The 12,342-nt window shown below is 40.1% G+C and overlaps 1 protein-coding gene across 1 annotated transcript in view; it reads left to right on the forward strand.

Annotated features, from left to right (window-relative positions):
* The window catches only part of BAZ1B (bromodomain adjacent to zinc finger domain 1B), a 76,883-nt gene continuing 64,541 nt past the window's right edge, over positions 1-12,342 (forward strand). The window contains exons 1-2 of the mRNA XM_081133797.1: positions 1-533; positions 10,241-10,357. Of these exons, the coding sequence (XP_080989923.1) occupies positions 427-533; positions 10,241-10,357 (224 nt within the window). The 5' untranslated portion in view covers positions 1-426. The remainder of the gene's footprint in view (positions 534-10,240; positions 10,358-12,342) is intronic.

Genomic DNA, 12,342 nt, shown 5'->3' on the forward strand with positions numbered 1-12,342 from the left:
AGGGGAGCAAGTTCGTGTGTATCCTGGCCGGGCGGGGGGGGAGGAGGGGAATCTCCCGCCATTTTTCAATAATTTCCTCCTGTGCAGCTGAGGAGTCGTGACTGCCGAACGTGGGGACCGGTATCGAAGGTTAGCTGGAGGCTGCCAGGCTGCGCAGCGGTGTGCGTAGGAATTCTGCGTCCTTGCGTCCAGTTCCATGGCTTTCGCGCGGCACCGCCACCAGTGAGGGAGCTGAGTTCGCGCCGCCCTCTCACCCCTCCCCTCCCCCACTCTACTCCCGGGAGCCAGGCGCTCGCTCCGGACCGCGGGGCCTAGTGTTACGCCGCGGGCTCGCGGAGCAGCAGCGGTCTTCTCTGCTGCAGCGCTGCAGCGGCTGCCGCCGCCACCGCCGCCACCACCGCCACCAGCACTACCACCACTAGCGCGATGGCGCCGCTCCTGGGCCGCAAGCCCTTCCCGCTGGTGAAGCCGCTTCCCGGCGAGGAGCCGCTCTTCACTATCGCGCACACTCAGGAGGCCTTCCGTACCCGGGAGTATCCTTTTCTAGCCGCGTCGGCCTTGCTGCCCGTGGGGTGGGTTGGGGTGGGTCGGGGGCTCGCCGGGCCGGGGGCCTCTCAGCCCCTCGCTGGTGGCAGCTGTCAGCGTGCAGACGCCTACGGGCCTACACCCTGAGCCCGAGCCCGCGGTTCTGGGTGGGGGAAGCGGGCGGCGGGGATGAGGACCCGCCCGGTTCAGGGCGCTACGGAGCCCCGCGCCCTCCATCCATTCCCCTGCTCCGTACTTTGTCTTCGGGCCTTGCTGTCGAGGAGCGACCCCCACCACCACACCCCCTTAGGTTGGCTTTATACCCAAGCACCACAGGGAGCGGGGTTTCCTTTGCCTCTTTTTTCTTTTTAAACTAAATCTTCAACTTGAAGTTTTGGAAATTGTACCCGCGTGGCCTCGTGATCCGGCTTGAACAAGTCTCGACTGCGTTTTACCCCAATCTCTGCGGGGGCACTTGTGTTTTTCTCTTCGGGAGCGGACTTTAGGCTGGTGACAGGACCGTGAGGCACAAAACGAAGAATAAAGTTCCAGATGTAGAGGAAAAGGAAGGAAAAAAGTTACCTTGGAGGAGCTAATGCCTTCTTTAGGCAGGCACAGGTTTGGAATTTTGACGATTTAGGAGATTGGTGTTTGTTTTCAAGCAAAATTAAGAACAGATAGCAAGACATACTTAAAGTTTTTGTTTTGTAACTTAGGAGCAGGAGGCTGATGTTTTATATACTAAGCATCCTCTCTAATCATTATTTCTTGCACAGGTTTAGTCTTTTGGTTAAAAGTTGTACTTTTACTTGTATTTTTATGGATGCCAGTTGAGTCCTTTTTGACACGTGTAAAAAAAAGATTTTTGAATCAAGCTTTCTTTAATGTACAGAAGGCTTCAAGAGTGAAGGCTAATGGATTTAGTTTTGTCAGCCCTTTCCCTTTGGAAGGACTTAATTTCTTGTAGTTTTCTGCTTGCTTTTGTACAGAGGAGGAAATGCCCGTGTGAGGGACATAATTTGATTTCATTTCTTTTGGGTCATCCCTTTAATACTTTTTTTTAATCTTCACCCAAGGATATGTTTTTATTGATTTTTGGGGAGCGGGGAGGGGGGGAGAAAGAAAGAAACAGAAACATCGATCTTGCCTCCTGTGATGGTTGCCTCCTGTAACTGCCCACACCGGGGGTTAACTGCAACCTAGGTATGTGCCTTGACCTGGATATGAACCTGCAACCTTTTGGTGTGTGGGACAATGCTCCAACCGACTGAGCCACCCAGCCAGGGCTAATGTAATGCTTTATTGGATAATCTCATTCTTGTTGGAGTGCAGTTTGTGGCTATTGGGTGTTTACATATAGAGACCTGGAAAGTGAGTCCATGCTGTAGGAAAGCTCTTGAAATATAACTAGCATCTTGGAGCTGAATGGGTCTTGGAGATGTTCAGGTTCTCCTGCCTGCTTTGCCAGGTGGTCCCGGAGAATTGAGGTTGACACACACTGTGAATGATGAGAGTCAGGAGTAGAATCCAGTGCTTTTCCTACCTCATCCCTGTACCTAAGTCATGGAATGCTACTTCCATTTAATGATGTTAGTACACTTTTGTGTCAGTTTGTGGTATAAGATAAGGTCCATTTAAAGAAGGGGTGGGAGGTGATAATCTGGTTTGTTTTCTTGTCCTGTTAGGGCTTTCAGATTGCTTTGGAGAAGTAATCTAGCTATACTAAATATAACATTCTAAAGGTGCCCTACTTTTAAAAAAATAACATTCAAAACATTGGTCAGGTAAAAAATTTCTTGGAATCTGTCATATCTTTTCAGATGTCATTCAGATGTCATCTTTTGAGCAGTTGATGGTTACACTAATATTATCAGATGTTAATTTTTCAGGTCTGATTCTGAAAGAGTATAATAAGAAACGTGATAGAGAAGAGACAAGTTCTAAGTCTGTAGTAGGTACTGAGCCAGGTAAAAGTGGTTGTAGCTAGCTAATTTAGAACTGGCAGCGCAGGCTTTTTCATATCATTTACTGAAGTCATTGAAATATAATGATATATATGAAGAGTTCCTCGTAATGATGACAGTTGAATTCTGAAGCCTGAAACTTTTAAAGTGATACACGTTTAATAAAAATCTTTATTTAAAAAAATTCCCATACCAGTATTTGTAGAACCCTTTTAACAAAGGGATTCTTAAATTGTGTTACATATTGGGGGGAAATTGCCCACTTGGGAATGTCTACAAGTAGAAGCACATTAGGATGGTTTTTGAACAATTGTGTGGTTAGCAGGTTGGCATATTTCTTTATTAGGCTATTAGGGATTTCATAGAGGAGAACAAGTATGTGGTTGTGTAACAGCTGCATTTAAAATACTGTTACTTTCAGTTCTTAATTTATATTTATAATTATGTTTTTAATAGGATTTGATACTTAAGTTTTCTTCTAAGTGCTACCTTTTGATTATGCATATGTTTTATAACAAATTTATATGATGTTTTATTGACTTAAAGCTGTGAGTGTTGGTATCTTCTTAAAAGCATTATTGTACATCTTCATTAAACTTACAGTGATAGTTGTGAATGATGCACACATTTAATGACTGGGTATTACATATTGATGGTTATGTTTATTGTACTCTGTCTTCGAATCTGTGCTACATTACTCCCTAGGGTAGTACTACAAGCAGGACAGTAGATCTTAGTTGGAAAAATTCTTTATCAGAATACATTTTTTAAATTAATTTATTGATTAATTTTAGAGAGAGAGGGAGAAAGACATTGATTTGTTGCTCCACCCATTCATGCACTCATTGGTTGATTTTTTTTTTTTCCTTTTTAATTTTCTATTTTTGTGTGAAGTTTATTGGGGTTATATTGGTTAATAAATTATATAGATTTAAGGTATGCAATTCTGTAATACATCATTTGTATATTGTATTGTGTGTTCACCACCTCAAATCATGTCTCTCTCCATCACCATTTAATTTGATTCTTGTATGTGCCCTGACCAGGGATTGAACCAGCAACTTTGGTGAATGGGTATGATGCTTTACAAACTGAGCTACTGGTAGCCAGGGTCTATCAGAATCAATTCTTTTTTTTTTTTTTAGATTTTTTGTTGTTTTATTTTTCTTTTGTTATACAAGCGCCTACATTCTTTTTTTGTTTTTTAAAAAAATATATCTTTATTGATTTCAGAGAGAGGAAGGGAGAGGGAGAGAGAGAGTGAGAAACATCAATGATGAGAGAGTCATTGATCGGCTGCAGCCCGCAACCCAGGCATGTGCCCTGACCAGGAATCGAACCCCGATCCCCCGGATCCTAGGTCGATGCTCAACTGCTGAGCCATGCCCGGCCGGGCAGAATCAATTCTTGATGCTATTATTTGACAATAGTATGTTATACTGACTATTTAAGTCAAGGTGGGTTTTAAGGAGGAACTGAACTTACAAGCAGCTTGTTGTACATTAATATTTTTATTGTATTGCTTTAACTATCCTAGTTCCTAGTTTCTAAAGCCTAGAAACTGGTTATTCATTTTTTGCTTTATCAGTATATGAGAACTCTTACTTGGTGTAATGAGGAAGGCCTATTAGAATATGGCCACAATAACTTGATTTGTTTAGAAAAACATGACTAGAGCATGTTTTAAGAGTTGGAGTTACAAGCCCAGCGATTGAGTGTCGACCTAGGATCTAGGCGATCAGGGTTCGATTCCTAGTCAGGGCACATGCCTGGGTTGCCAGCTAGATCCCCAGTCGGGGGTGTGTAGGAGGCAGCCGATCACTGACTCTCTCATCATTGATGTTTCTATCTCTCTCTCTCTTTCTCCTTTCCTCTCTCTGAAATCAGTAAAGATATATTTAAAAAAAAAAGAATTGGAGTTACATGACAGGATTTTATTGGACAGTGGAATACTGGGCTCTTATGTTGATTTTTATAATTTCTTTAAAATAACAAGTTATACCACATTAGAGTTATTTATTACTTATTTTTTAAATTGATCTTAGAGGGAGGGAGGAAAAGAGGAAGGAAAGAAAGAAACATCGATCTGTTGTCTCCTGAAACCAGGAATTGAACCTGCCACCTTTTGGTGTGTGGGGCAATGGACACTCCAACTAACTGAGCCACACTGGCCAGGGCTAGAGTTATTTTTTTATTTTTTACTTTTTGGTTAATCCTCACTCAAGGATATGTTTTCCATTGATTTTTAGAGAGAGTGGAAGGGAAGGGGGAAAGGTGGGGCAGAGGGAGAGAAACATAAATGTGTTATTTTTAAATGAATGACAAACTGGTCCAAAGAAAAAAAATAGGATAAAAAGCAAATCTTGACTTGGCACTTTGTCATTTCACTTAGAACTCTTAGGGTTATAGTCGTGCTTATTTAACCTCCATACTTTTCTGGGTTATCAAGTACTTTATTGATACAAACAAACCTTACAAGGCTAAAGAGAACAAAAAAGCAGCATATTGTGGTAGGGAGAGGTAGCCTTTAACTCATGAAAAAGTAGATGCATAATGAGATAGTCTAGAACTTGAAAATATCTTATCATTTATAGCTTACACAACCTTTGGAGAACTACTTTGACATTTTCTCTGCAATTATATGTGCAGCAGTAGCTGGAACAAAAACCTCAATTGGCATTTGCTCTGAGTGGTTATTTGAGAGTGAGTGACTTATTTTGGTAACCTAAAATCTGAAATAGGATTTGGAGGCAGCTGACTCAATATCCTTCTAGTTGGCTTTTTCTCCTTTGTCATTTTTTCCCCTCTTGCTTTCTTTTAACATAAGTCAGAGTAATAACCAGAACAAAATAACATAAACTTAAAAATACTCAGTGATAGGGGTTGTTGCAGGAATTTCAGTTTTAGACTTTTTAAAAAAATTGATTTTAGAGAGCGGGGGGGTAGAGAAAAACATTGATTTGCTCCACTTATTTATGCATTCACTGGTTGATTCTTGTATGTGCCCTTACGGGGGATTGAACCTGCAGCTTTGGGGTATTGGGATGATACTCTAACCAGCTGAGCTGCCCAGCCAGGGCCTTTCAGTTTTAGACTTTTGAAATTAATCTAATTTTGATGGCTAATCAATTAAAAATTTTGTGTTACTGTCAGAAGGCATTCATTCCTAGATATAAACCTTACGTTTATAGTGTTGTCTGATAGAAATATAATGTGAGCCACATGGAATTAAAATTTTTCTCATGGTCACATTTGAAATGAAGGAAAATGGGTGAAAAAGAGGAGAGATACATTTTTCTTATTTCAAGACCCAAGCTGAAGGAGTGGTCCCAGTGTGCAATGTGCTTTTCTAGTGGCAGAAACAGCTAGAGGAAACCATGATGGCTTTTTAAGCTTCTTTCTGGAGGTGGCATCTATCACATCTGTTGGTCAAAGCAGGTCATATGGCCAAGCCCAACATCTCTCAGGAGGTGATATTTTTCTTCACCTGAGGCATTGCAAGCCACATGGCTGTGGTTGGAGATAATAGAATTCTCTTATGGAAGGCAGGTGAATATTTAGAAAGAGTACAATCTACCATATTTCAGGATTTCAGGAGATGTTTCCTGGGGAGAGTTACTTTTAAGTTGAGATCTAAAGGGTGATTAGAATTTAGTTAGATGAAGAATAGAGCACTATGTTATTTGAAGAGTTTGTGAATTTGAAAATTTATTGATATAAAAAAATGGAGCCCTGGCCTGTTTGGCTCAGTGGTTAGAGCATCGGCCTTTGGACTGCAAGGTGTCAGGTTCGATTGCAGGTCAAGGGCATGTACCTAGGTTGCAAATTTGGCCTGTTGGGACTCCTGCAAGGGGCAGCCAATAGATGTGTCTCTCCCTGAGTGTCAATGTTTGTGTTTCTCTTTCTCTCTCTCCCCCTCCCTTCCACTCTAAGAATCAATGGAAAAAATATCCTTGGGTGAGGATTTAAAAAAAAAAGGAAAGTTTCTTATGGCTGGAATGAAGAAATGGGACTGGAAATGGAGTTGCTTAGTGGTGAGATACAGAAAAGGGTTGCATCACACCGGTTCTTGTAAGATAGGTTGAGGAGTTTGGATGTTGCCTTAAATTTAGCGGAGGCTGTTGAAAAATTTGAATAGGAAAGAAGCAGGCACTTAGGCTAGGAAGATCACTGTGGCTGCAGTAGTGAGAATGGATTTGCTACTAGAGTAGTGAAGTGGTCATTAGATAATCTAGCCAATAGGTAGTGGTGGTCTGAATAAATTTACTAGTCCTTGAGAGAAGTACAATAGATGGATCTCAAATAAATTAGGTAGCCCTGGCTGGTGTGGCTCAGTTGGTTGAGCCTTGTCCCATGCACCAAAAGGTCACCTGTTTGATTCCCAGTCAGGGCACGTGTCCAGGTTTGGGTTCAACGGGAGGCAGCCAGTTGATGTATCTCTTACATTAGTGTTTCTTTCTCCCTCTCCCTCTCCCTCTAAAATAAAAAAACATTAAAAAAAATAGGTAGATTGGACAGGATTTGGTGATTGTTTGGGGAGGAGTCAAGGATAGTATTTTGGTTGTCACTTGGTTAGGAAGGTGATACAGAGAATCCTGGAAGAGGAGCAAGTGTTTTAGTGTTTCTTCTTTTTTGGCTGGGAATGGCGGGGAGGGGATAGGAAGTGAAATGTTTAGTTTGAATGTCCTTATATTCAGTTGCTGTGGATATCCAAATGGAGATCGTGTTTGTGTATGGGCCTGCATTTCAGAGAGCAGAGACTGAGCTGGTTATAGACATTAGTGTCTAGATTGTAATTGAAGTAATGGAAGTGGATGAGGGTACCCTAACTAAGATTGCTATACTGATAGCCATGATTTTCATTTAAAAAAAAAAAAAATTTATTTATTTGTTAATTCTCACCCTAGGATATTTTTTCCGTTGCTTTTCAGAGAGTGGAAAGGAGGGAGGGAGGGAGTGAGAGAGAGAGAGAGAGAGAGAGAGAGAAATATCGGTGTGAGAGAGACACATCTATTGGTTGCCTCCCCCACGGTCCCGACCCACCGAGGCCGGGATCAGACCTGCAACCCAGGTATTGTGCCCTTGACTGGGAATTGAATCCCCAACCCTTCAGTGAACTGCTGAATCACACAGGCCAGGACAAATTTTTATTTATTGATTGGTTTTCTGTAGAGAGAGGAAGGGAGAGAGAAACAATGATATATTGTTCCACTTATTTATGCAATTATTGATTGATTCTTGTATGTGCCCTGATGGATGGAATCCTCCACCTTGCGGTAGCGGGACCATGTTCTTAACCAACTGAGCTACCTGGCCAGAGCAGTGATTTTCAAAGGAGAGTGGGAAAGATATGTATCAGGGTAGAAGGGACTTTTGTTTGAAAAACCATAAATCAATAAATATTTGGTATTTAAATATATTGTTTGAAAAAAGTTTCCCCTTTTTCCTTAAAATAATAATCACAAAATAAACCTCAACTAAATCTTGTTTCACGGAGTGATTTTTCAGTACTGTGCAAGTCAGAGGATTGCTTCTGAGTGTGAGAACACATTTGCATTTCGGGGGGCCTGAGGGCAAATGAGATTTTTAAAAAATACATGTTTTTTGTTTTTTTTTTAATTGATTTCAGAATGGCAGGGAGAGGGAGAGAGAAACATCGATTGGCTGCTTCTTTGCACGTCCCCTACTGGGGATTGAGCCTGAAACCTGGGCATGTGCCCTGACTGGGAATCAAACCCTCAACCTCCTGGTGCTTGGGATGATGCCCAACCAACAACTGAGCCACACCGGCTGGGCGCAAATGAGATTTTTAAAGTAATCAGGAGAAGAAATGGGTTTAAAACAAACAAGATTGAGAAAAAAAGATTTTAGGGTAGGAATCACAAAGCACCAGAGAAGAAGATTACCATTGTGGCCAATTAAAATGTTTTGGCTGGGTGAGAAGTGAGGATCAGAGGCTGGATTTAGTTAGTGGCTCTGTTTGCTATTGGAGAGAAAGGACTGACTTGAGAAGTATATATGTAAGTAGTTACAGTTGAGGACTGAAGAAAGGATGATTCCCTGATTTCTGACTTGGGTACTGCAGCCATTAAGTAAGACTGGAAATATCTGTTAAGTAGAATATTTGGAAGGATGAGGTGGGGTAATAAGAATTTAGTTTAGAAAAAGTTGGGTTTGAGGTTATTACTGAGGCATTTAGGCATTACCAGTATGTTGTTGACTATATGGGTCTAGATCAAGGAGAAATGACTGGGTATATTATTCTTTTTAAAATAACTAATTAAAAAAAACCTAATGTTCTTTTTATTTCCTAATCCTCACCCAAAGACATGCTTATTGATTTTAGAGAGAAGGGAAGGGAGAGAGAGAGAAACATTGATCGGCTGCCTCTCCGTACATGCTCTGAACAGGAATCAAACCCGAAACCTTTTGGTGTATGGGATTTGTTACAACCACTGAGCGACACTGGCCAGGACAGTGTTTTCTCTTTAGGATATATTTGCTAATATCGTTTTCATTCTGTCTGATTTCTCGTGAATTTCTTCAGTGCTGCTAAATAACTACTAAAACATTAAACTTTTGTATGTTTAAATAAATCCACTTACTGATTGTCTATTTTACCTCCCCTCCCCCAGTACAAACAGGCAAACAAAAGCAAATCCATCATGTTAGTTATGATAACATAATAGTTATGATAATAGAAGCCATGCTATTGCCTTTTCTCTCTATACTGTAGTTCACCCTATCTGTAGTACTGAAATACTGAAACAGCACTGAACCCTATATATATTTTTTCCTATATATACATACCTGTTATAAAGTTTAAGACTTCTTTTTGGCATATCTGAATTGCCAGCAACACTACTCTTGTGTTTTGGGGCCATTATTAAGTAAAATGAGTTACTTGAACACAAGCACAGAGATAACCATGATGGTCCATCTGATAACAGAGCTGGCTTAGTAGTGACTAATGCACTGGTAGCATATACAGCCTGAATACGCTGGACAAAGCATTGATTCATGGAGTGGGATGGTGCAAGATTTAAAACAAATTAATTATTTCTGGAATTTTCCACATAATATTTTCAAACTGTGTTTGGGTAACTGTAACTGGAGAGCAAAACTGCAGCTAAAGGGGACTATATAAATTTTTATAAATTTTCAGTGATTGGGTTTATATAACTATATAGAAGTCTGACTCCTGGTTTTTATGTTTTTTAGTTCTTAATTTTCGTAACTATATCTTTATTGACGTCAGAGAGAGGGAGGGGGAGAGAGAGATAGAAACATCAATAATGAGAGAGTCATTGATCAACTGCCCCCTGAATGCCCCCCTCTGGGGATCGAGCCCACAACCTGGGCATGTGCCCTGACCGGGAATCGAACCACAATCTCCTGGATCCTAGGTCAATGCTCAACTGCTGAGCCACATCTGGCTGGGCTCTTAGAATTTTTAGTACTGTTTGAGTCTTGTGAAATGAAGCTTGGGTGAATTGAAGAAATCACATTTGTACTAAAGTATTTATTAGTTTTATTTGTAAAACACGACAAACCATTCTGATCATACTTTAATCTTAATCATTTTGTTTGGATTTGCCAGTTGGAAACTAACTTCAATTTTATCTTCTCAGTATATACATCATAAAGAGGGAATACTATAGGTTTTTTTTCTATGTATGATACGTATTTTATGGATATGGATTAGTTGTCTCTGTTGCTTGAATATTGTTTTCCTGAGCCACTGTTAACAGAGAGTATGAAGCCCGCTTGGAAAGGTACAGTGAGCGAATTTGGACATGTAAGAGTACCGGAAGCAGTCAGCTAACACACAAGGAGGCCTGGGAGGAGGAACAGGAAGTTGCTGAACTGTAAGTAATATAAACATTGCTTTTCTAGCACTATCTTCACATTATTAGGAAAGGGGGGTTAGTAACTAAAGCAATGTTTGTATTAAAAATTATGGGGCATAAATTGGAATACATTAGTATACTGTGTTAGTGTCTAAGTGCCCTTTCCTAGTGGAATTTTGCTAGTAACCAAGTATGTGGAATATGTAGTTGTGTGTATACTTATTTAGGTATTTACCAGGCTTTTGAATGTTCTTGCTCTGTACTTTTACTTTGTAAATATTTTGAAAATGTGGTTCTAAGCAACAGAAAAGAATGTGATCTAGAAGTAATATGGAAGCAGCAAACAAGCAGAAAGTTTTTAAAAATGTTGTGGTCATTTGAAATTTAAAATAGTATTTACAGCAGCTACCAAAAATAAATACACAGTTTGAAGATCATTTATCTAAGTGAGGTATTTGAGTGAGGAGTATTTTTAAAAAATATATGTTCTTACTAATTTTAAAGAAAGAGGAAGGGAGGGGGGAGAGAGACATCAGTTGGCTGCCTCCTACATGCCCCCTCCAGGGAATAGAGCCCACAACCCTGGCATGTGCCCTGACTGGGAATTGAACTGGTGACCTTTTGGGACAATGCTCAACCAACTGAGCCACACTGGCCAGGGCTGAATGAGGAGTCTTAAAAAATCCTGTCTATATTCAGAGTGCCTAGTTGTCTGGGTATTCTCTCAAAGAAAACACTTAGAATTTGGGTAGTAGGAACATGCAAAAGATAAGGAGAAACTAGGGATGATAAATTATCTTTTGGGAATTTGGAATAGAAGCTTTTCCTGTGGACTTCTCATTGACTTCTTCTGATAGGGGATAAGCAGAGAGCATATAATTCTGCTCTTTTGCTGGTGTCACACACAAAACACTAGATTTAGTTGGGGTCTGGGTTCTAGTTATGGCTCCAAGACTGACTAATAATCAGTCAAGTTAACCTGGTCCCTGTTTTTTCTTTGCTTGGTCACTTATATCATTCTGTTCTTGATTATTGTTACTTATGTATATGCCTTTTTTAGTGCACTAGACCAGGGATTGGCCACCCTTTTCTGTAAAGTGCTAGTTAATAAATATTTTAGGGTTTGTGGGCCATATGGTATTTGTCTCAACTATTTAATTCTGAGGTTGTACAGTGAAAACAGCCATAGATAATAATACATAAATGAATGGGAATGACTATTCTAATAAAATTTTATTTACAAAAACTGGTAGCAGACTGGATTTGGCCCATGGGTTGTTGCTGCCTCCTTTAGTAGCGTGTAAACTTGAGGACAGCAGCTCTCATATTTTACTTATTCTCGAATTGGTTGCAGTACCTAGCCACAATCCTCTGCACTATATAAGCACACACTGTTTACTCTTTGCAAATAGAGATAATACTATTCTCTGCATGTGTTTTTGGGACAAAAAGACTAACTTGGGGTTGTTAGGGAAAACTTCATGGAACTTTATGAAGACAGTGACATTTGAAGCATAGTTTGTGCCAAATCATAGAAGATGAGATGAGGCATTTGTATTTAATTCAGTGAATAGTATGAGGACAGCAGTAATTTTGAACAGGAGAGGTACATATGATAGTTTGGATGATTGAAGTTGGGCTTTGAGAAGATTAATCTGGAAGCAGTGTTTAGGATCAATTAGAGAAGGAAGAGGCAGAGGCTAGCTAGGATAGTGTCCATTCAGGTAGGGAATTTTGGTATTATTGGGAATAGAAAGAATAAGATTCTCTAATTCTTCCTGAAAAGGGTTGTTTTTTTTTGCCATAACTTTGGAAACCACTACATACTATGTTCTTGAAAAATCATAATACACATTAGTGTATTAAAGATTTTTCAGAAGACCTATAGTAAAGAAACTTTAGCTTGGTTTAATCTTGTGGGTTTCAAACTTATTTGACCTTGGAACTGATTACATCAGAGGGAAGTTCTAAAGAACATTTTTTGGGGAATGTTTTATGTGATT

The sequence above is a fragment of the Miniopterus schreibersii genome (genome assembly GCF_964146895.1).
Source record: "Miniopterus schreibersii genome assembly, chromosome: 3".
In the NCBI taxonomy this organism is placed as follows: Eukaryota; Metazoa; Chordata; class Mammalia; order Chiroptera; family Miniopteridae; genus Miniopterus; species Miniopterus schreibersii.